At 36.3% G+C, this 22,177-nt stretch overlaps 1 protein-coding gene across 11 annotated transcripts in view; it reads left to right on the plus strand.

The window, feature by feature from the left end:
* MEF2A (myocyte enhancer factor 2A) overlaps positions 1-22,177 on the plus strand; it is a 173,009-nt gene that overhangs the window by 121,459 nt on the left and 29,373 nt on the right. For 6 of the 11 annotated variants that reach the window (XM_073882495.1, XM_073882496.1, XM_073882491.1 and 3 more), the window contains 3 exons: positions 14,525-14,674; positions 16,815-17,034; positions 17,792-17,851. In XM_073882495.1, the coding sequence (XP_073738596.1) occupies positions 14,525-14,674; positions 16,815-17,034; positions 17,792-17,851 (430 nt within the window). Of the gene's footprint in view, positions 1-14,327; positions 14,460-14,524; positions 14,675-16,814; positions 17,035-17,791; positions 17,852-22,177 lie in introns of all 11 variants that reach the window. The other 5 variants (XM_073882493.1, XM_025893001.2, XM_073882494.1 and 2 more) reach the window with 3 other exon arrangements.

Here is a 22,177-nt window from a genome sequence, read left to right on the forward strand (position 1 = left end):
ACATCTTGGCTCTTTCCACAGTTTGGCTATTGTGGACATTGCTGCTATAAACATCGGGGTGCACATGCCCCTTCAGATCCCTACATTTGTATCTTTGTGGTAAATACCCAGTAGTGCAATTGCTGGATCGTATGGTAGCTCTATTCTCAACTTTTTGAGGAACCTCCATATTGTTTTCCAGAGTGGCTGCACCAGCTTGCATTCCCACCAACAGTGTAGGAGGGTTCCCCTTTCTCCACATCCCCGCCAACATCTGTCATTTCCTGACTTGTTAGTTTTAGCCATTCTGACTGGTGTGAGGTGGTATCTCATGGAGGTTTAGATTTGGATTTCCCTGATGCCGAGCGATGTGGAGCACTTTTTCATGTGTCTGTTGGCCATTTGGATGTCTTCTTTGAAAAAAATGTCTGTTCATGTCTTCTGCTCATTTCTTGATTGCATTATTTGTTCTTTGGGTGTGGACTTTAAGAAGTTCATTATAGATTTTGGATATTAGCCTTTATCTGATATGTCATTTGCAAATATCTTCTCCCATTCTGTCGGTTGTCTTTTGGTTTTGTGGACTGTTTCCTTTGCTATGCAAAACTTTTTATTTTGATGAAGTCCCAATAGTTCATTTTTGCCCTTGCTTCCCTTGCCTTTGGCGATGTTTCTAGGAAGAAGTTGCTGCGGCTGAAGTCGAAGAGGTTGCTGCCTGTGTTCTCCTTTAGGATTCTGATGGACTCCTGTCTCACATTTAGGTCTTTCAACCATTTGGAGTCTGTTTTTGTGTGTAGTGTAAGGAAATGGTCCAGTTTCATTCTTCTGCATGTGGCTGTCCAATTTTCCCAACACCATTTGTTGAAGAGACTTTTTTCCACTGGACATTCTTTCCTGCTTTGTCGAAGATGAGTTGACCATAGAGTTGAGGGTCCATTTCTGGGCTCTCTGTTCTGTTCCACTGATCTATGTGTCTGTTTTTGTGCCAGTACCATACTGTCTTGATGATGACAGCTTTGTAATAAAGCTGGAAGTCTGGAATTGTGATGCCGCCAACTTTGCTTTTCTTTTTCAACATTCCTCTGGCTATTCAGGGTCTTTCCTAGTTTCATACAAATTTTAGGATTATTTGTTCCAGTTCTTGAAAAAAGTGGATGGTATTTTGATGGGGATTGTATTGAATGTGTAGATTGCTCTAGGTAGCATTGACATCTTCACAATATTTGTTCTTCCAATCCATGAGCATGGAACATTTTTCCATTTCTTTGTGTCTTCCTCAATTTCTTCCATGAGTATTTTATAGTTTTCTGAGTACAGATCCTTTGCCTCTTTGGTTAGATTTATTCCTAGGTAGCTTATGGTTTTGGGTGCAATTGTAAATGGGATTGACTCCTTACTTTCTCTCTCTTCTGTCTTGTTGTTGGTGTATAGGAATGCCACTGATTTCTGGGCATTGATTATATATCCTGCCACTTTACTGAATTCCTGTATGAGTTCTAGCAGTTTTGGGGTGGAGTCTTTTGGGTTTTCCACATAAAGTATCATATCATCTGCAAAGAGTGAGAGTTTGACTTCTTCTTTGCCGATTCAGATGCCTTTGATTTCTTTTTGTTGTCTGATTGCTGTGGCTAGGACTTCTAATACTGTGTTCACTAGCAGTGGTGATAGTGGACATCCCTGCCAAGTTCCTGACCTCTCAGTTTTTCCTCATTGAGAATGATGTTCGCTGTGGGTTTTTCATTGATGGCTTTTATGATATTGAGGTATGTACCCTCTATCCCTGTACTCTGAAGAGTTTTGATCAAGAAAGGATGCTGTACTTTGTCAAATGGTTTTTCTGCATCTACTGAGAGGATCATATGGTTCTTGTTCTTTCTTTTATTAATGTATCACATTGATTTATGTGTGGATGTTGAACCAACCTTGCAGTCCAGGGATAAATCCCACTTGGTCATGGTGAATAATCCTTTTAATGTACTGTTGGATCCTACTGGCTAGTATTTTGGTGAGAATTTCTGCATCCATGTTCATCAAGGATATTGGTCTGTAATTCTCCTTTTTGATGGGGTCTTTGGTTTGGGGATCAAGGTAATGGTGGCCTCATAAAACGAGTTTGGAAGTTTTCCTTTCATTTCTATTTTTTGGAACAGTTTCAAAAGGATAGGTATTAATTCTTCTTTAAATGTTTGGTAGAATTTCCCTAGGAAGCCATCTGGCCCTAGCCTTTTGTTTGTTGGGAGATTTCTGATGACTGCTTCAATTTCCTTAGTGGTTATAGGTCTGTTCAGGTTTTCTATTTCATACTGGTTCAGTTTTGGTAGCTGATACATCTCTAGGAATGCATCCATTTCTTTCAGGTTATCTAATTTGCTGGCATATAGTTGCTCATAATATATTCTTATAATTGTTTGTATTTCTTTGGTTTTGGTTGTGATCTCTCCTCTTTCATGCATGATTTTGTTGATTTAGGTCATTTCTCTTTTCTTTTTGATAAGTCTGGCCAGGGGTTTATCAATCTTGTTCATTCTTTCAGAGAACCAGCTCCTAGTTTCGTTGATGTGTTCTACTGTTCTTTTGGTTTCTATTTCATTGATTTCTGCTCTGATCTTTATTATTTCCCTTCTCCTGCTGGGTTTCGGCTTTATTTGCTGTTCTTTCTCCAGCTCCTTTAGGTGTAGGGTTAGGTTGTGTATTGGAGACCTTTCTTGTTTCTTGAGAAAGACTTGTATTGCTATATACTTTCTTCTTAGGACTGCCATTGCTGTATCCCAAAGATTTTGAACAGTTGTGTTTTCATTTTCATTTGTTTCCATGAATTTTTTAAATTCCTGTTTACCTTCCTGGTTGACCCATTCATTCTTTAGTAGGATGCTCTTTAGCCTCCATGTATTTGAGTTCCTTCCGACTTTCCTCTTGTGATTGAGTTCTGGTTTCAAAGTATTGTGGTCTGAAAATATGCAGGGAATGATCCCAGTCTTTTGGTACTGGTTGAGACCTGATTTGTGACCTAGGATGTGATCAATTCTGGAGAATGTTCCATGGGCACTAGAGAAGAATGTGTATTCTGTTGCTTTGGGATGGAATGTTCTGAATATATCTTTGAAGTCCATTTGGTCCAGTGTGTCATTTAAAGTCTTTATTTCCTTGTTGATCTTTTGCTTAGATGATCTGTCCATTTCAGTCAATGGGCTGTTAAGTCCCCCACTATTATCATTGTCAGTGTGTTTCTTTGCTTTTGTTATTAATTGCCTTATATAATTGGCTGCTCCCATGTTAGGGGCATAGATATTTACAATTGTTAGATCTTCTTGTTGGAGAGACCCTTTAAGTAGGATATAGTGTCCTTCCTCATCTCTTATTACAGTGTTTGGTTTAAAATCTAGTTTGTCTGATATAAGGATTGCCACCCCAGCTTTCTTTTGGTGTCCATTAGCATGGTAAATGGTTTTCCACCCCCTCACTTTCAATGTGGGGGTGTCTTTGGGTCTAAAATGAGTCTCTTGCAGACAGCATATCGATGGGTCTTGTTTTTTTAATCCAGTGTGATAGCCTGTGTCTTGATTGGAGCATTTAGCCCATTTATATTCAGGATAAGTATTGAAAGGTATGAATTTAGTGCCATTGTATTGCCTGTAAGGTGACTGTTACTGTATATTGTCTGTGTTCCTTTCTGGTGTATGCTGCTTTTAGGCTCTCTCTTTGCTTAGAGGACCCCTTTCAATATTTCTTGTAGGGCTGGTTTTGTGTTTGCAAATTCCTTTAGTTTTTGTTTGTTCTGGAAGCTTTTTCTCTCTCCTTCTATTTTCAATGACAGCCTAGCTGGTATTCTTGCTGCATATTTTTCTCATTTAGTGCTCTGAAGATATCATGCCAGGCCTTTCTGGCCTGCCAGGTCTCTGTGGATAGGTCTGTTGCCAATCGAATGTTTCTACCATTGTAGGTTACATATCTCTTCTCCCAAGCTGCTTTCAGGATTTTCTCTTTGTCTCTGAGATTCGTAAGTTTTATTATTAGATGTCAGGGTGTTGACTTATTTTATTGATTTTGAGAGGGGTTCTCTGTGCCTCCTGGATTTTGATGCCTGTTTCCTTTCCCAAATTAGGGAAGTTCTCTGCTCTAATTTGCTCCAGTATACCTTCTGCCCCTCTCTTTCTTCTTCTGGGATCCCAATTATTCTAATGTTGTTTCGTCTAATGGTATCATTTATCTCTCGAATTCTGCCCACGTGATCCAGTAGTTGTTTATCTCTTTTTCTCAGCTTCTTTATTTTCCATCATTTGGTCTTCTGTATCACTAACTCTTTCTTCTGCCTCATTTATCCTAGCAGTTAGCGCCCCCATTTTTTATTGCACCTCATTAATAGCCTTTTTGATTTCAGCTTGATTAGATTTTAGTTCTTTTATTTCTCCAGAAAGGGTTTCTCTCATAACTTCCATGCTTTTTTCAAGTCCAGCTAGTATCTTTAAAATCTTCACTGTGACTTCTAGTTCCAACATCTTACTAATGTCTGTATTGATTAGGTCCCTGGTAGTCGGTACTGCCTCTTGTTCTTTTTGTTGAGGTAATTTTTTCTGTCTTTTCATTTTGTCCAGAGGAGAATAGATGAATGAGAGAACAAAATGCTAACAGGGTAACAATGTCCCCAGAAAATATACACTAAACAAATCAGAAAAGACCTGAAACCAGGGGAAAAGAAAGAGAAAGAAAGAAGAATAAAAAAAAGGAAAGAAAGATAAAAACAAAACAGAATTGATCAAGTATGATTGGCTGGTGCATAGATCAGTGCCACACACTAGATTTGGGGCATATTTTGGTCTGTTAGAAGAAAGTGCCTCCCAAAGTTTTAAAGAAAGAAAAACTTATATTTGTACAAAAATAAGGGTTAATACGATGAAGGGATGGAACATGACTGTAAAGATGAAAATTATAAAAGATTTTATAAAAGGAATTGATAAGTTGGTTGAAAAAAGAAAGAAGAGGATTAAAAAAAAGAAAAGGAGAGAATGTGATCAGGCACTAGACTAGAACAAAGCCGTACACTAGAGTTTTAGGGTATATTTTGATCTGTTAGAAGAAACTTGTATCCCAAAATTTTAAAGAGAGAACAACTTATATATACCAAAAATATGGGTAACTACTATGAAGGCATAGAACATGACTCTAAAAGTGAAAAAAGATTTTTTTAAAAGGATTGATAAGATGTTGGTTGAAAAGGGGAAAAAGAAAAATTAAAAAATTAAAAAAATTAACTGTGAAAGACTAAAGAATCATGGGTCAAAAGCCATGAATTCTCTGTGCAGTATTCCCCTAGTCCTGGAGTTCTGCCGTTCTCATTGATCCGTAAACTTGGTCTTGGCTGGCTATTCTTGCTGATCTGTGGGAGAGGCCTGTTGCTGTGGTTCCCAAATGTGTTTGCCGGAGGCAGAATTGCCCCGCCCTTACCTGTCTGGGCTTAGTAGTCCGCTTGGGTTTGCTCTCGGGAGCTTTTGTTCCCTGCAAGCTTTCCGTACAGCTTTGGAGGACAAGAGTGAAAATGGCGGCCTCCCAGTCTCCGCCCGGGAGGAGCCGAGAACTCGGGGCACCGCTCCTCAGTGTGCCCCCAGAGAAAAGCAGTCCGTCACTCCCGTCTCCCTGGTCTCTGGCCACACTCCATGCTCACCCGCCTGTGACTGAGCGTTTTTATCTCTGGCACCCAACCCCGTGTGGAGTCTTCAAACCCAACAGATCCCTCCGGTGCGCTCCTGTGCCACTCCTCCCGGGGAGGAAGGGGAGTTTCCCCAGATCTGCCGCTTGTTGGGTCCCTGCTGGATGAGTAGTAGCCTGACTGCGCTGCTGATCACGGTTTATGGCAACCCTGAGCTGAGACTGTGCTCCTCGGCTCTTTGTCTGCCGCTGGCTTCCCCGCTCCGATACCTGGGAGCTCTGCCGCACTCGGGCACCCCCGGTCTTTCTGTGACCCCGAGGGTCCTGAGACCACACTGTCCCAGTGAGGGTTCCACCCCCCGCTTAGCCACTGGAGCGATGTCCCTCAGCGGAGCAGACTTCTTAAAGTTCCGATTTTGTGCTCCGCTGCTCTATCACGTGCGAGGAGTGGCCGAGGGAGGCTCCTTCCCCCGCCCTCTCTCCTCCCAAATATCCCCTTCGATTCACTTCTCTACACGTCCTGCCTTCCGGAAGGTGGTCGCTTTTCTGTTCAGGGTTGTTGCTGTTCTTTTCTTCCATCTCCTGTTTAGTTCGTAGGTGTTCAGAATGGTTTGATCCCTATCCAGCTGAATTCCTGAGACCAGAGGAAATCCAGGTCTTCTACTCCTCCGCCATCTTGCTCCTCCCCACCTCAACCTGTATATCAGTTTTGCAACTAAGCCACCTCAGACTTTTGAAGAAGGGGTCCAAAACCCAAGTCAGACTTTCATCATAAGAAAGCAGTCTTCATGGGAAGATAAAATGACCTTCACAAGCTTCATGTGGATAGTGACCCATGTCTATTTCATCAGTGAACATCAGAACCTAGTAGGAGCTCTCAGTAAGTTTTGTTGGAAAAAAGGAAGGCAAAAATTCAGTCATTTGTACAATTAAAACACACAGTAAGAAAGGATGATGAAAACCAAGAGCCAAGACTTTTGAAGATACACTTTCCTGACTTCACAGTGCACCGAGAATCAAGTTCATCAAAAATACTTAGGTGTGAAGATTTACAAAAGAATTACATTATCCCTCTTGGTAAGTTGAGGCTACTCGGTTGCCCAATATCTAGTTTCTGTGAGTTAGGGCCCCCTAAAACTGTTGGTTTTGCTCTGGGTTGAGGGCAGAAGTATCACTGCCATTTGCTGGGATCTTTGCAATCAAACCTAGGAGTAACATAGAATTGGATAACGCCTTAAAATTCAAAGAAGCCATAGCTTGAACACCACACACTTCTTACTGAGGAAGATAGGAATAAGATTATGGAGGATCTGGAGAAGGAGCCTGAAGGCAATGCCTACAACTACCTGCAAAAGAAATGTGTGGTTTTACCAAGGTTGAAATGGTTCCTGATCACAAGCCTCTCTGCATTCTCCCTTCCATTTGTTGACTGATTAATGCAGTCCGTTGAACCAGCTGAAGTAGAACAGTGTAGTGAAAAGGGCACTAAACTGGACATCAGAAGGTCTGTGTGATGTGGTAGGGATGAAGGGATAGTACTTGGGTCTCTCCTAGGCTTCATATTCTCCTCTGTAAAGGTAGGAGGTGAACTAGGTTACAAAGATACCATTTAATTTTTTTTTTCATCAGCTATCTTAATATACTTTTTTGTACACATAAAATCTCAGGATCCTGTTGTGCCTCAAAAGTTTTGACTCAGTGGACAAATTTTCAGAAAAATACAATTTAATAAAATGGAATCATGAAACTATAGAGAATAGTCTTATTGTCAAGTCTACCACAGAGAACTCCAAATTCAGATGGCTTCATAAGCAAGAACTAATAGATTTTTAAGGAAGAAATAATGCCAATATTTCTAAACTCTTTCAGAGAATAGAAAAAGAAGGAACACTCTTTTCTACCATTATATGAGCTAGCCTAACCTTGATAGCAAAACCAGCAAGGAGAGTTCTAAGAAGGATCAGAAGTCAGCCTCACTGAACATAAATGCAAAACTCCTAAACAAAATACTAGTTCACTTCTTTGAGTTCACATCTTTTTTAGTGGAGACACTTATTTTCACTTTGATCCATTTTCTGTACTGCTTGGGCACGCATATAGATTCTGTCAGCCTCCCTTTGGGAGTGGCCGTTGAGACTAAATTGGCCAATGGAATTTGAGTAGAAGTGACACATGCTGCTTCCAGACCTGATCTGTGAAATACTTCCCACATGATCCTCGTACTCTCTCTTCCCTGTTTGCTAGCCAGGTACAGAGAATCCAGATGGGAACTCTTGAGGTCTTGTGTGTGGAAGCACAAGATAAGTTAATCTGGGCTCTGAATAATCTCATGCAAGTCTCTCTGAGATAACAAACATCCTCATGTGGCTTTGTAGGAGTAAGAAACTTCATTGGGTTAAACCCCTGCAATTTTTGTTTGTTAAAGCATCTCATGTTATTTATGCTAACTAATACAGAAATTAAATTCAGCAGTATATAAAAGGGACAGTACATCATGACTAAGTTGGATTGCTCTCAGGAATGCAGGGTTGATTTAACAGAATTATCCCATCGTGGAATGGAACGCCTAATATTTATACATCTGTGCTACAAAAAAATAATCTTTATAGAGGCAATTGCCAGTCAAAATCCCAAGGATTTTTTTGTCTTTTTTAAGAATTCAGCAACTGATTCTGAATAAAAGGAAATTGAGGGGGAAAAGAAGACACCCTGAAGAGTAATAGTGTGAGAGGGTTTGCTTTACAATATATTGCAACTAATTTTAAAGCTGTAGTAATGAAGATACTATGACAATGGCACAAATACCAATTGCCAAACATAGCAGTGGAGTAATAGCTCAGAAACAGAACCATGTGCATAAATGGGAAGAAGAGACTCTTTAATTGTCCTGGGACAATTGGATATATAAGAAAACCATTAAGGGAACCTACCTCATATATTGCATAAAATCTATCTCCAGGAAGATTATAGACTTAAATGCAAAAGGCAAAATTGAAAGCTTTTTAGATGATATAGGAGACTATCTTCATGATTTTGAGGTAGGGAAGGATTTCTTAAAGAAGACATAAAAACTATAAAGGAAAAAAATGGTAAATTTGACTTTGTTAAAATTAAGAACCTGTTTTTATGAAGGCAAGTGTTCTTTTTTTAAAGCCACAGAATGAAAAAATATTTTTATAATGCATAAAATTAACAAAGGACTTATGTTGATTTCAAATTTAAAAAATGACAATAAAGCAATAAGAAAGTTGAACAAGTCAATAGAAAACTTGAACAGGCACTTAGAAGAAAATTCAGACAGCCAGTAGGTATGAAATGTGCTTCATTTCCTTAATCAGAGGAATGCAAATCAACTCCTCATTGCAGGTAGAAATGTACTTCAGTGCAATTATAGTTGACCCTTGAACAACTCCACAGTTGGGAAAACAGCACCCTGTGCAGTTGAAAATCCATGTTTGACTTTTGACTCCCTCGAAACTTAGCTGCTGACCAGAAGCTTTACCAATAATATAAACAACACACATTTTATATGTTATATGTATTATATACTGTATCCTGACATTAAAGTCAACTGAAGAAGAGAAAATGTTATTAAGAAAATCAGAAGGAAGAAAAAATACATTTATAGTATAATACTATATTTATTGAAAAAAAATCTGGGTAGGTCTGCACAGTTTAAACCTGTGTTGTTCAAAGGTCAACTGTACTTTAAAAAAAATGGTTTGACATTATCTCATATAAGACAGATAAGATCCACATATTTTTTGAACTCAGCAATTCTATTCCCAAAAATATACCTTAGAGAAGCATGTGCAGATACGGAGTAGTGTATGTCTGCAAAAATGTGGATAGCACCATTTTCATTTTAATAATGGCCAAAAAATTGAAGCAATGTCTATCTGCAGTACAATAAATAAAGTTTTTTCCCCTATACAATGTAGTACAATATTAAGTGAAAATGAACAAATGAACTGTTTGCAACCCTAAGGATGAATCTTATATAATGTATAAAAGAGATAAGACAAAATAACACATTGTGTATACTCCATTCACATAATATTTAAAAGTAAACCAAATAATATATTTAGAGATATGTATATATGTATTAAACCTATAAAGAAAATCCAGAAAGTTTTGTCATCACAGAGGTAGGATAGTATTTCCTGGAGAGGGGAGAAGAGAGAGTTGTGTGATTGAGGGAGATCTATAGGTTCTGGTTCTAGTCTGTTTTGATTTGGTTAGAATTACTAGTATTCATTTCATAATTGTTGAGTTTAATAAATTTTGACGCCCTTTTCTCTGAATTTTTCAGTTTAAAAAAATTAAGTGTTTTTATGCATTTTCGAAGTGTCTAGGAAGAATACAAAGTATCTTTCAAAATTAGCAATGATTATTAAAAATGAGGAAAAGGAGAACTTTCCTTATATAAAAAAATTCTATTTAGTTTAAGTTCCTTGGAACTTAAAACATGTTATTCCTTTATTTTACAAGTAGTCCTGTCTTGTGCTAGATCTGATTATCCATTCATGCAGTATTTATGGAGCATTTACTGCTCATTGCTTGACAGAAATGAGATTTAAGGTGGGTGATGATATTATAGATTGATTAATTAGCTTCTTGTGCATTTAAAAAAACATGCATATATACCTTTTGAGTACTTTTAATTCCATAGTTTTGCTTCTAAGTATTGTGATTCTATTTGTTTGGAATGGAATTTGACAGTTATAAAATTGAGCATACATTAAAGAACATTTCAGTTCTTTGTAGGCAGTAAAAACACAATCTTGTCAGGTGTGGACAGTATAGACTTCTGAGTCTAAAACTTTGTAGCATATCTCAAAATTCCAGAAAATGCCAGCCCCCTGGGATTTTTATCAGTTCTTATTTCAGACTTTGTGTAGTTTAAATATTTAAACGTATTTACAGTGAAAAAATGAATACTAGATTTCTTTATTAAAAAACAAGGTTATGGTAACGTGTGTGATTGTATATATATGTATTTGTTTATATATATTTGTATATATGTGTGTATATATAATTTCCATGGAGAATAAGCATATCTAAAAGTTTAAATACATTATTTTTTGCTGATAAGAGCATGTAAGCTAAACTATTTAAAATTGGCCACCTTTAGGCTGGGTAATGGACATTGGGGAGGGTATGTGCTATGGTGAGTGCTATGAATTGTGTAAGACTGATGAATCACAGACCTGTACCCCTGAAACAAATAATACATTATATGGTAATTAAAATACATATTAAAAAAATAAAATTGGCCACCTTTAATTCACAATCCATTTTGAAATATGTTTGCTTTTTAAGTTTATTGTATAAAAGACTTGGATATTCTTAGGGAAAAAAGACTAAAACCTCTATTTTATACCGTAGGTTAAAGTATGCAGAAAGTACCTGACCGAATTGGCCCCAAATATAAAAAGAAGAGCCATTAAAATCATAATACAGTTTAACTTTATTGTGAGAAGTAGAAATGTTTCTTTTTTAAGGGTGCTTAGGTGACCCTCCAAAAATAAAATTTCTGTCTTTTATAGAAATGCACTGATGAAAATTGTGGCTGCATTCATTTTAGGATTTCATTTAACTAATCTTTGAAGTTGGAATCATTAAACGTGTTTGGAACACTGGTACAAAAGAACATAGAACAGGCTGTATCGAGTTAGCTTAAATTAATAACTTAATTATTTAAGAAAAGCAACTTCAATCAACTTACATGATACATACCCCTGAAACTGAAAGTGTTTTGGCACAATTGAATTTTCCCCTTAAGTTTGCCATAATGTCACTGAAAACTGTCAATTGCATGTACAAGAGTAAAGTACTTTTGAAGTACCGTTTACTTCAGAATGGAACATTATAATCATGGGTAATAGCCATAGACTGTGCACCGTGCTGGTACCCTTAATGAATGCACTTAAAAGCAGATTCCTCAAAATGGTAGCCTTTCAGATTGTGTTTTCTTCATTGAGCAAGTGTTTTTATTGTGGGTAACTTGAAGCATGTGAAAAAACTGAAGCTAGCCTGTTTCTTATATGCCTCACCTAGCCTTGTTAATAGATTACAGCATTCCATTTGTTAGTACCTGTGACACAGGAGAAACTTTTACTATTAAGCTATGTGGTAATGATAAAGATGACAGAAAAAGTCTTTTTATGGTAGTTGGTCCTCACAACAACTCTTCGTGTTCTGGTGATAAGACACAAGTTGGATATCCAGTAGAGGTACATGAGCCTTTTATCTCCAGAGCTGATAGAGCCTCTTAAATTCCCTCACAATGACAGGAACCCCATCTGAAGTGAAGGCTTGCAGAGCTGGAGATACCAGAGCACTATTCTTCCTCATGAGTACAAGTAGGGTTAACCCTATTGTTGTAGAATAAAAATTTTGTGTAATTACTTAAAAAGGCCATATTCTTTTTCTTCAGTAATTTAAAAGGACTTCAAAGAGGCACATACTTGGTGGTTGCTGTTAGTGAAGAGCACAACTGTGAATTTCCTAGTCTTAAGATACATGAATATGATGGGAAAATATCTAGAGACTTCAGGCTAGAATAAGTCAAGTTCATGATGAAATCTTTGTGTAGGCACTTAACTATATTTGTTTTGTTTCTAGGGCTGTTTAGGTTATAAGAGTTCATTGTGTTCCAATATTCTGAGTGTTAACATCTTCATTGCTGATAGCAACTTTCAGAGCTTTGGCAAGCAGAACTTGCTACTGTGAACGGGGGAGAATACATGTCTCCATCCCTTAGTTCTAAATAACAGGACCTTTTATGGCTAAGTACGCATAAAAGTTCATGTGATTAGTTAGATCCATAGAACGTAGGGCCATGGGGCCAATGTTGGGGAGGTACATGTAGTGTTTGCTCTATGCTTATGTTTAGTGATTGTGCTATGGTGGAGGTTTCAGGTATTGTATGTGGGATCCTAGTGTGTGCTAAGTAATTTGAGAAGTTAACATATCTGCACTTAGGATTTCCTAAGATTCTGTAAGCACGAAAAAATCAAATTGACTAAAGTGATTTTAAAATAATTTGACTTCAGAGAAACTAAAAAAATTCTCAAATCTTAACCTATTGTGTGTTTATATTCTTTCAAGGAATAAAAGGTATAAAATAAGCATTCATAATTATTGTAAATCATATTTTAAAGGATACCAGGATTATTATCAATTACTTAAAAGTATATCTTAAATCTAATTTAAATAACCATTTATTAACAAACTTACATAATACTAATCTATTGATCAAACTTTGTTTCCCAATTAAACTTTGTCAGTTTACTTGGAAGATTTTAACTTCCTAGAACTTCTCAGTGGTTGGCTGGAAAATCAACAAGTCTCAAAGCTATTTAAACTGTTGAACTCTATAATTCTACTTTACAAAAAGACTCATCAGGGTTTTTAAAAATTTAGACATTCTGGAAATAATATTCCACAGAATTGTCAAGCCCCTGGTTTTAAAGTTACTCTTTTAAATATTGGACAAGTCATTTCATGGTGATTTTAATGAAAAAAATTAAAAATCAGAAAGCCAACTGTTCATTATATTTTTACCTCAAAGTAAGAAGAAAAAAAAGGTGAACAGACGGTCTAGGAGATACTTTGATGACACTCAAGAAAGTTTTCCAGAAAGTCAGTTCAGTGGATTAGATCAACCCATGAAGGAGCTCTATAGAAAGAGCTAGCAAAGGGGGAAAAGATACATGCTGAATACCATTTTATTTTATTTTTTTTATTTTTTTTATTATTTATTTATTTATTTGAGAGAGAGAGAATGAGAGATAGAGAGCACGAGAGGGAAGAGGGTCAGAGGGAGAAGCAGACTCCCTGCTGAGCAGGGAGCCCGATGTGGGACTCGATCCCGGGACTCCAGGATCATGACCTGAGCCGAAGGCAGTCGCCTAACCAACTGAGCCACCCAGGTGCCCCCCTGAATACCATTTTATTACAAATTTTAAAAATAAAAATAAGTAGAAGGAAAAATTCCATTAGTTTTTTTTTTTTGGTTTTATAGAACTTCAGAATAATTTGTTGCAATCTTATAATACATGTTCAGTGTCACTAATAAAGTCACTAATAATATGTATATTCTACATAGGAAAGAGTCATTACTGTCCTATGTAAATAAGTATTTGAGTTTTTATGCTTCAAAGTTATGTAGGAAAATGATAGTATTTAAGAACAAATTAGGAATGCAGTTATTGAGATACGATGCTAATTCTTTCTGGTGGCTAGGATAAACTCAGGCAGAAAGCAGTTTCAGTAGATGAAGTTGCTGAAATGTTCATTTTGTAAATGTACTATGATAGCTTCTCAAAGCCTCATTTTGATACATTTCTATGTCAGTTGCACACTCATTGGCCCTATCAGATATGTTGATCGGGATGTTATCAGATTCAGGTTGTAACTGTCAGAGCTGTGAGTAATTTAGTATTCTCTAGGAAGTTTGGGAGGAAAGAATCCAAACAAGTAAACATTCCTTTTTTTCTTAATGTACGATGGGAGCATTAATTTTGCTTATATCTAAGGTTTACCTCATTTGGAAGATTAGAGTACATTTGTGATCATTTAAAACCATTTCAGTGGCTCTTGTAATAATTCATTCAGTCTGTGCTCTCTTAAGAAATTTTACAAAAAAACTCATGGCAAGTTAGTATCATTTGTGTGTGAATTTTCCAATTGTATTTCAGACTTTAAGAAAGAAAGGCCTTAATGGTTGTGAGAGCCCTGATGCTGACGATTACTTTGAGCACAGTCCACTCTCGGAGGACAGATTCAGCAAACTAAATGAAGATAGTGATTTTATTTTCAAACGAGGCCCTGTAAGTACTTTTACTTTACCTCTACTTTTTATTTGTTGATCCTTTTTGTTAACTTCATTATATAGGCTCTGAACAAGAAGGAACACAGAGGGTGCGACAGCCCAGACCCTGATACTTCCTATGTGCTAACTCCACATACAGAAGAAAAATATAAAAAAATTAATGAGGAATTTGATAATATGATGCGGAATCATAAAATCGCAGTGAGTACTAAAGTATGGTTTGTGCTTTTATCTTGTGCATGAAGAGATTGGCTACACTTCTTGTTTATTTTCACAGTGGGTGATGATACCAATAAGTAGAAGGGGAAAAAATTTCATTAGTTTTTTTGTTGTTGTTGTTGTTTTATAGAACTTCAAAATAAATTTGTTGCAGTCTTATAATAATACATGTTCAGTGTCTTTAACATGGAAGTGAAGAGAAAACATCCTAATCTAAGATCTCCTGTACCTTTGGATAGGGTGCATAAACCCCTCCTGGATTCCAATTTTTTCATCTGTAAAGTGAATGAGTTGGCTTACATAATTTTTAAGGTCCCTTCTAGTTCTAAATTTCCATGATTGTAAATATATAGGGTGCGTATAAGATTTCCCTTTCCCTCTCATGACTTTTAAAAAATTTACATGTACGTAAACAGATCGTGAGACTATAAAATATAAAATGGTTAGATTTATTAGAAAATTTGGTATTTCAGAATTATTTTTAATTATTTTGTATAGTTGCTGTAATAGTAGTAGCTTACTCTTTGTTCTTTGTAAATGTCCCAAAACTATTTGGCAAAATACCTCCAAACTCCTTTTCTTTTCTTTTACTATAGGTATTGAGGAAGAGAGCCTTGGCTTGATACTAATTTAAGGACGCAGTGTTCTTAAACTGGTTGTAAAACAAATAGTTGGTTTAAAATTTTCTTATGCTCATACATCTAACCGTCATGAAAACCAGTACTTTTTTGAGTTCATGCTTCTTTGATAGTTCTTCAAAGAGTTCTCACGGGAAGCTCATTGGCAAGAGCTGCTTAAAACAGCTATTCTGCATCTGATTTTCTAATGGCTGTATCTGTATTGTAGGCTTCATGGAACAAATTGGTTCCACTGCTGATATTTATCTCATTGTCGGAGTTAATTCTCTTAAAAACTATGCCTTGAAGTATGCTTCATGGATTATCTCTCCAAAGGAGTACTTTACTATAAGAAGCTCATGAAAAATATAGATTTAAGGAAGTATTTCTGTGCTAATACCTTTATAATTCTTTAAAAAACACAATAGCAAACAAAATAAAATCCCTTCTGACCTCACATGGATGTTGGTGACTTTGTAGTAAATGTTAAGCTGCATAATATTGTGTAAATAAAATTGCTTTACCTTTGAAAAAAATTTTATCATATATCCATTGTTTTATATCAGCTAATGAATAATTTTCTTTCTGAAATAAACTATTGAATAGGGTACATAAACTATATTCTTCCAATTTTGAATTAGCAGTGTTACTGCTCTTTGCAATCACTGTTTTAAAATATGGGGAGAGGAAAGCTTTTTTCTTTCTCTATAATGGAGCTGTTATAAAGAGAACTGTTATTTTCATGGTTAATTAAATATATTATATGTGGTCTATGGAGGAAATACAAGAAGAAATAGCAAATATTATTTTAAGGGGGTGTAGAATATTTAGGAGGGAAGTAAGATAGCATTTATAATTGTAATTTAATCTTCATACAATTTAAAAATAAGTTGTCAGTGGTTAATTTTATTGTTTAGATGGTTTCTTTGCATTGTGTTGTGTATATATGACTTGATTTTTTTTTTTAAGTTTTGTCCATTAAGAATGTCAGTCAATTAAATCAAACTAGGGCTTACTTATATTGTCCCACATTTGGTGTATTATATTTATAATATGTGTACATATTTTTCCCCTTTTGTTATATTTGTAATCTCTCAATAGAAATGTAATGTTACTAAACTGGTTTGGATTATTAAGAGTGCTAATTTTATGCTTACTTGGTAACAATGGTATATTTTGTAATGTCTAAATCTGACAACACTAATAATCAGGTTCTGACATCTAATTTTCATCTCCAAGAATATTTGAAATATATATATATATTTATACATTATAGTAGTATATATGTATTCATATATAAAAATGGAAATTGAAAAGGTTATGTCAACATAATCATGTTCAAATATAATTGTAAAGAAAGCAACTTAAATCTGCCAATTGATTTAGTAAGAAACTATCCCCATCCTCTACTTTTAATAACTGGAGTTACCTTATCAAATTAAAGTTCATAAGTTATTACATTTAATATAGATGAAAATGAAACTAACAGTTTTCTCTCTCTTGTTCTTTATTTACAGCCTGGTTTGCCACCTCAAAACTTCTCAATGTCTGTCACAGTTCCTGTGACCAGCCCTAATGCTTTGTCCTACAGTAACCCAGGGAGTTCACTTGTGTCCCCATCTTTGGCTGCCAGCTCGACATTAGCAGATTCAAGCATGCTGTCTCCGCCTCAAGCCACATTACACAGAAATGTATCCCCTGGAGTCCCTCAGAGACCACCAAGTACTGGCAGTGCAGGTACGTAGTGGCCTCTCTTCTGGTTCTTTAAGGAAAAGAATTGTTAACATAAGCAGTTTCTTATTTTGCTACCCTTTAATGTTCTGTCTTTGATGAGCAAGAGTCACTGCTACATAATTGGCTCCATTTTAAAGAATATTTTTGAGGATTTACTGTGGCGTTCTAATATCCTCTCGGGCACAGTGGAATGATATACAGAATCTGCTGTCTATAACTTTCCTTATCATGGGAGAGCCATACTTTGATAGGCAGAAAATTTAATTAGAATATCATGAGCAAAGATTTAAAAGTTCGAGTGTGAGTTACTCATGTCAGAAATACAGAGAATAGATGTACCTGATTTAAAAGTTCGAGTGTGAGTTACTCATGTCAGAAATACAGAGAATAGATGTACCTGCTTGGAGTTAGAGTTCATGAATTCAGAAATGTGCAGTGCATTTACGGCTTTACTCTTTGTAATGCAGTGTCTCCTCTCCTTTAAGTCCTAGATTTAATAGTACTCCATTAGCACTGTCCCCATTCTTATTAATATGTACTATTTGATATTGATACAGAAAGGCATTTGCATCCAGAGCTTGATAGGTGAGCTTTTATATATACATTTAACTACATCATATTACACAGTAATGCCAAATTCAGTCTAGGCTAGTTTTTATTTTTGTTTTTTAGGAAAGGAGTGCAGGTTACTTCATTCAGATAAGGAGAACCAATTCATGTTCATTTTTTGCCCTCTCTTTTCTCTCTCTCAAATTTTTAGGTGGGATGTTGAGCACTTCAGACCTCACAGTGCCAAATGGAGCCGGGAGCAGCCCTGTGGGTGCGTGAATTACTCCTGTTTTACTTCGTAGGCATCTATACTATCTGAGATAAAAGGAATATTGTCCCTCAAATAAGGCCTTTTACCAAATGAAGAGAAAAAAATGGGTATATGACCAGAGTAGACATGTCCCCTTGTAGACTTAATTTTCTTCTGAGGGGTACTTTTACTAGTACTTAACATTTTTTAATAACAGCCCTGCTCTGTTCTTTATGCCTTGGCCTTGAGTGCCTCCTTTATAGCAGATATTGTTCTTTGCTAAAGATGAAATTGCCTTCATACAGTTTTTACATCAAGTCAGTTTCTTAAGGGGAAGCTTTCTGTATCATCTATTCTCACCAAAGTTAGATTGTTAGCAGACTGATACATCTTATAATAGTATGAAATGTTTTTAGAGAGGTTGCAATACAAAGAAATGGTGGGCCTACTTCTAGAGCTACAAAGATTTTGTTGAGAAGTTTGTCTTCAAAGGATCTGTTTTGGTGGCCACATGTAAAACATTCCCATTTTGTCACAGTTATAGCCAAATTGGTTTTGTTTTTGTTTTGTTTTTTACTTTGGGGTCCTTTCCAAAGATGACTAGCAAGTTTAAACACATGTTGTAAATATGTCTGCCCAACCTTGAAGTGCTGGCAAAGATACACTATGAACTGAACATGACAAAAATATGGCATGTATGTCAAAGAGTTATAAGAATAACTGTATTCCTTTGGATTATCATCACATTAAGTGGTCTTGGTCTTTTAATCTGTGATAAATACAGTTGTCATCATTGTATCTGAAAACAAGGGCAGGAATTTCCTCCCTGATTTTAGATATTGTGTGTTCCTGGAGACTTTGGAACACAGATCACTTCTAGGAAAAATTCACAATTGCATGTATTCAGCCCATTCATTCTATAAAAATGTAAGGAGCTTCTGCCTCAAGAAAATTGTAAAGATGATTGAATAACTTAATTTAAGATGATGAGAAAGAAACAGATATTGCTGAGACAAGTTTTAAAATATAGTGACCTAAAGTAGGATAGATGCCTAATTATGTCTGCCACGTATTAATTGCTCTTTGAATGGAATTAATTTTATGAGATCCATTGTAGGATCCTTTTTAACATAATTAATTGTGGAAAATTCGTAACTGTCTTAACAGTTATACAGTAGGCTGCTATACTTGTATGTGTATTTCCAAATATTTATAGTTTATTTCAACTCCATTTTAGTTATCTGCATGCCCATATACATACTTTTTGTGTTAAATTTTCCCATATGTTTTTACTCCCCCAGTACTGTCCATCTTACTTTGCCTTCTGCTTCCTAGCCTAGTTAAGACTAGAAGCAAAAATTTCTATTTCATTTTATGTTAATTGTAACTAACTCTTGGTTTGTTTCCAAAATTAGTTTTATTTCATGGAGTTTAACTCTTCGAAGATTTCTAATGTGTTTTCCCCTTGCCTTTACTTTTTTTCCTCCTTCTGGCATGTCGTGAACATGGTTCTTCCTCCTGTCAAGCAAGTGTTTCAATTCTCATTTTTTTTTTCTTGTACTTTCCACACCTTACTGTTTTTTTCTTATCTGCCATGCAACTGTAAATCTAGACTTTGTCTCTGCTGCTTGGTTTTTCTGTGTTCCCTTTGGTAATTTGAAACTCAGACTTTGTCATCATTCTAATTTGACCTTCTGCATATAACCCTGTTCCTTTTTTTTTCATTCGGTTTTTTTTTTTTTTTTTTTATAAGCCTCCTCTCCCTATCGTGACCCTCATGTTTAGAGGGCTGCATAATCACACTCCTCAGATCATGGCACATCATCATCATCATTGGTTTATATAAAGCATCTCAGTATGCTGTGCATTAATCCTTTTTATACCTTGCTCTTCCATTCCCATGCCCTTCCTCAACCCCCCATCATAGGCAACTACTTTAATGTGTTTAGTGTTAATAGTGTTAATAATCATGATTAGTGAACATCAGTTTCTATTAAAACTTAAAATTCAAGTAAGTATTAAAATATTTTAAGTGCTTAAAGGTTTTATTTATTGAGAGAGAGAGCATGAGTCGGGGGGAGGGAGAGAGATAAGGAGCCTCCCCGCTGACCTGCTGAGTGGGGAGCCGGACATGGGGCTCGATCCCAGGACCCTGAGATCACAACCTGACCCAGAGGCAGACGCTTAACCGACTGAGCCACTCAGGTGCTCCTTGAGTGAGTTGTTTAAAAGTCTGTTTCCATTATTATGTATACACAGAGATAAATCCTGCTTCTTAGGGTACACACCTCAACATCTCATAACACATCAAGATTGGATGTCCTGATTCTTCATTGGTTCATACTCATACATGCATATTTACCTATACTACGTGTAATTCTACTTAACTTTACTTGTTTGGATTGTATTCTAAATGGCGTGTGTATTATAACTGCTTTTTAACAGAATTTAGACTTAACTGAATAGACCTTTTATGTCACTTAATTCAGATACCCCACTGGAAGCAGTTATTTCTCTGAAATACTTAGAGCATACATGGGTTTAACGTGTTTCTTAGTATAAATTTTCCCTAAAATGATCTGTCATGGGTATTTTAGAAATGCTATTTTTGTGAGGAAGAGTCAGATAATATATGTTAGCTCATTTTCAACAATGGTGCCATTTTGGTTTAGTAGTTTGGAAAAATAGTTTAAACTCATTATTATACCCAGATATACTCTTTATGAATGAAAAGATTAAACAGTCTAAATTCCCAGAGAAATTTAGAGGAAAAAATATTAAAACGTTATGAGAATGATTTCTAATCTATACTTTTCAAGATATGTTTCTTGGAACTGTATGAAAAGAAGGATTTATCTATGTTTGGTAAGGCTTGCGTTAAATAAAACTAAACAGGTTTCTTCACTGTAGGACTTACTGGAGCCTTTAAAATGCTAATCTATTTTGTGAATCATTAAACTTAGTATATAACATATGGTTACACAAAGTTATTGCATAATAGAACCCTTCATTTTTTTTCTCATGAAAAAGCATCTTTCATAATTAGTATCATATAAAACATTTTGGAAAATCTTGCTTCTGATCTTAAGGTGATACATAGAGTTTTTGAATAATGAAACCTTCCATAAATGAAATTAAAATTGAGGTTTAAAAAAAGACAAGCAAGACAATTAGTCTTGTGCTGTGATAATAGCAGACCTGGTCATTGGGACCAACCCTTCTGCTGAAGACACCTACAAATGCTAGGCAAAATATTTTTAAAATCTGCTTGAAAGCATTTGAGAACTAATAAGATAATGAAGAATACCTGGCTCAAGATCCAGGAAATGATGGAGAACAGAGCCTTGAAGAGGGTGAGCCCAGCATTTATGACTGCTTTTCCTCAGGTGGTATTTGCCACTTCCTCAGTGGAATAGGACAGCCTCAGAGACCTAAGGGGATAGAGAGGTCAGAGTTCAGGGCCCACAAAGAATTGGGAGGGTCCAGTGTGCTCCTGTCACTTTGTTTTGGGTCCCCAAAAGGCAGGACCATAGAAGTAGAGTGAATCAGAGGGTAATAGCCCCTTGCGGTAGCTATAGCTAACGTCTGCATCGTCCCCCTTCTTGACGTAAGAGTGTGGTCATCTACACTTAAAGTACAGAGTAAATATTCTTTCCAGTATCTGTGTTCTTTTTTTTTTTTAAGATTTTATTTATTTATTTGTCAGAGCATGAGCAGGGAGGAGGGGCAGAGGCAGAGGGAGAAGCAGGCTCCCCTATGAGCAGGGAACCCGATGCTACATGTAAATGTAGCATATTGTGCTACGTTAATAAGAGTTTTTAAATAAATACATTGATTTGATTTGATTTTTTTTAAAGATTTTATTTATTTGAGAGAGAGAGAGAATGAGAGATAGAGAGCACGAGAGGGAAGAGGGTCAGAGGGAGAAGCAGACTCCCTGCTGAGCAGAGAGCCTGATGTGGGACTCGATCCCGGGACTCCAGGATCATGACCTGAGCCGAAGGCAGTCGCTTAACCAGCTGAGCCACCCAGGTGCCCTAAATACATTTGATTTTAAAAAGGAATTATAAACCCCAAATGTGGGGGCGCTTTTAAAATTGTAAGAGGATGTAATGTACATTGTATAGGAGTTATACTATTAATTTCTAAATCTAGAGAGAAAAAAATTCGCACACACAGGACCCTGGGATCATGACCTGAGCCGAAGGCAGTCACTTAACTGACTGAGCCACTGAGGCGTCCCATGTGTTCTTTGTATTAAAAAAAAAAAAATGTTCTTTGTGTCCATAAAACTAAAAATTGATCACATGCTGGGCCACAAAAAAAGTATCAACAAATTTCAGAGAA

This window comes from Callorhinus ursinus, unplaced genomic scaffold (genome assembly GCF_003265705.2).
Source record: "Callorhinus ursinus isolate GAN/ISIS: 27379988/994484 unplaced genomic scaffold, GSC_fseal_2.0 scaffold47, whole genome shotgun sequence".
In the NCBI taxonomy this organism is placed as follows: domain Eukaryota; kingdom Metazoa; phylum Chordata; class Mammalia; order Carnivora; family Otariidae; genus Callorhinus; species Callorhinus ursinus.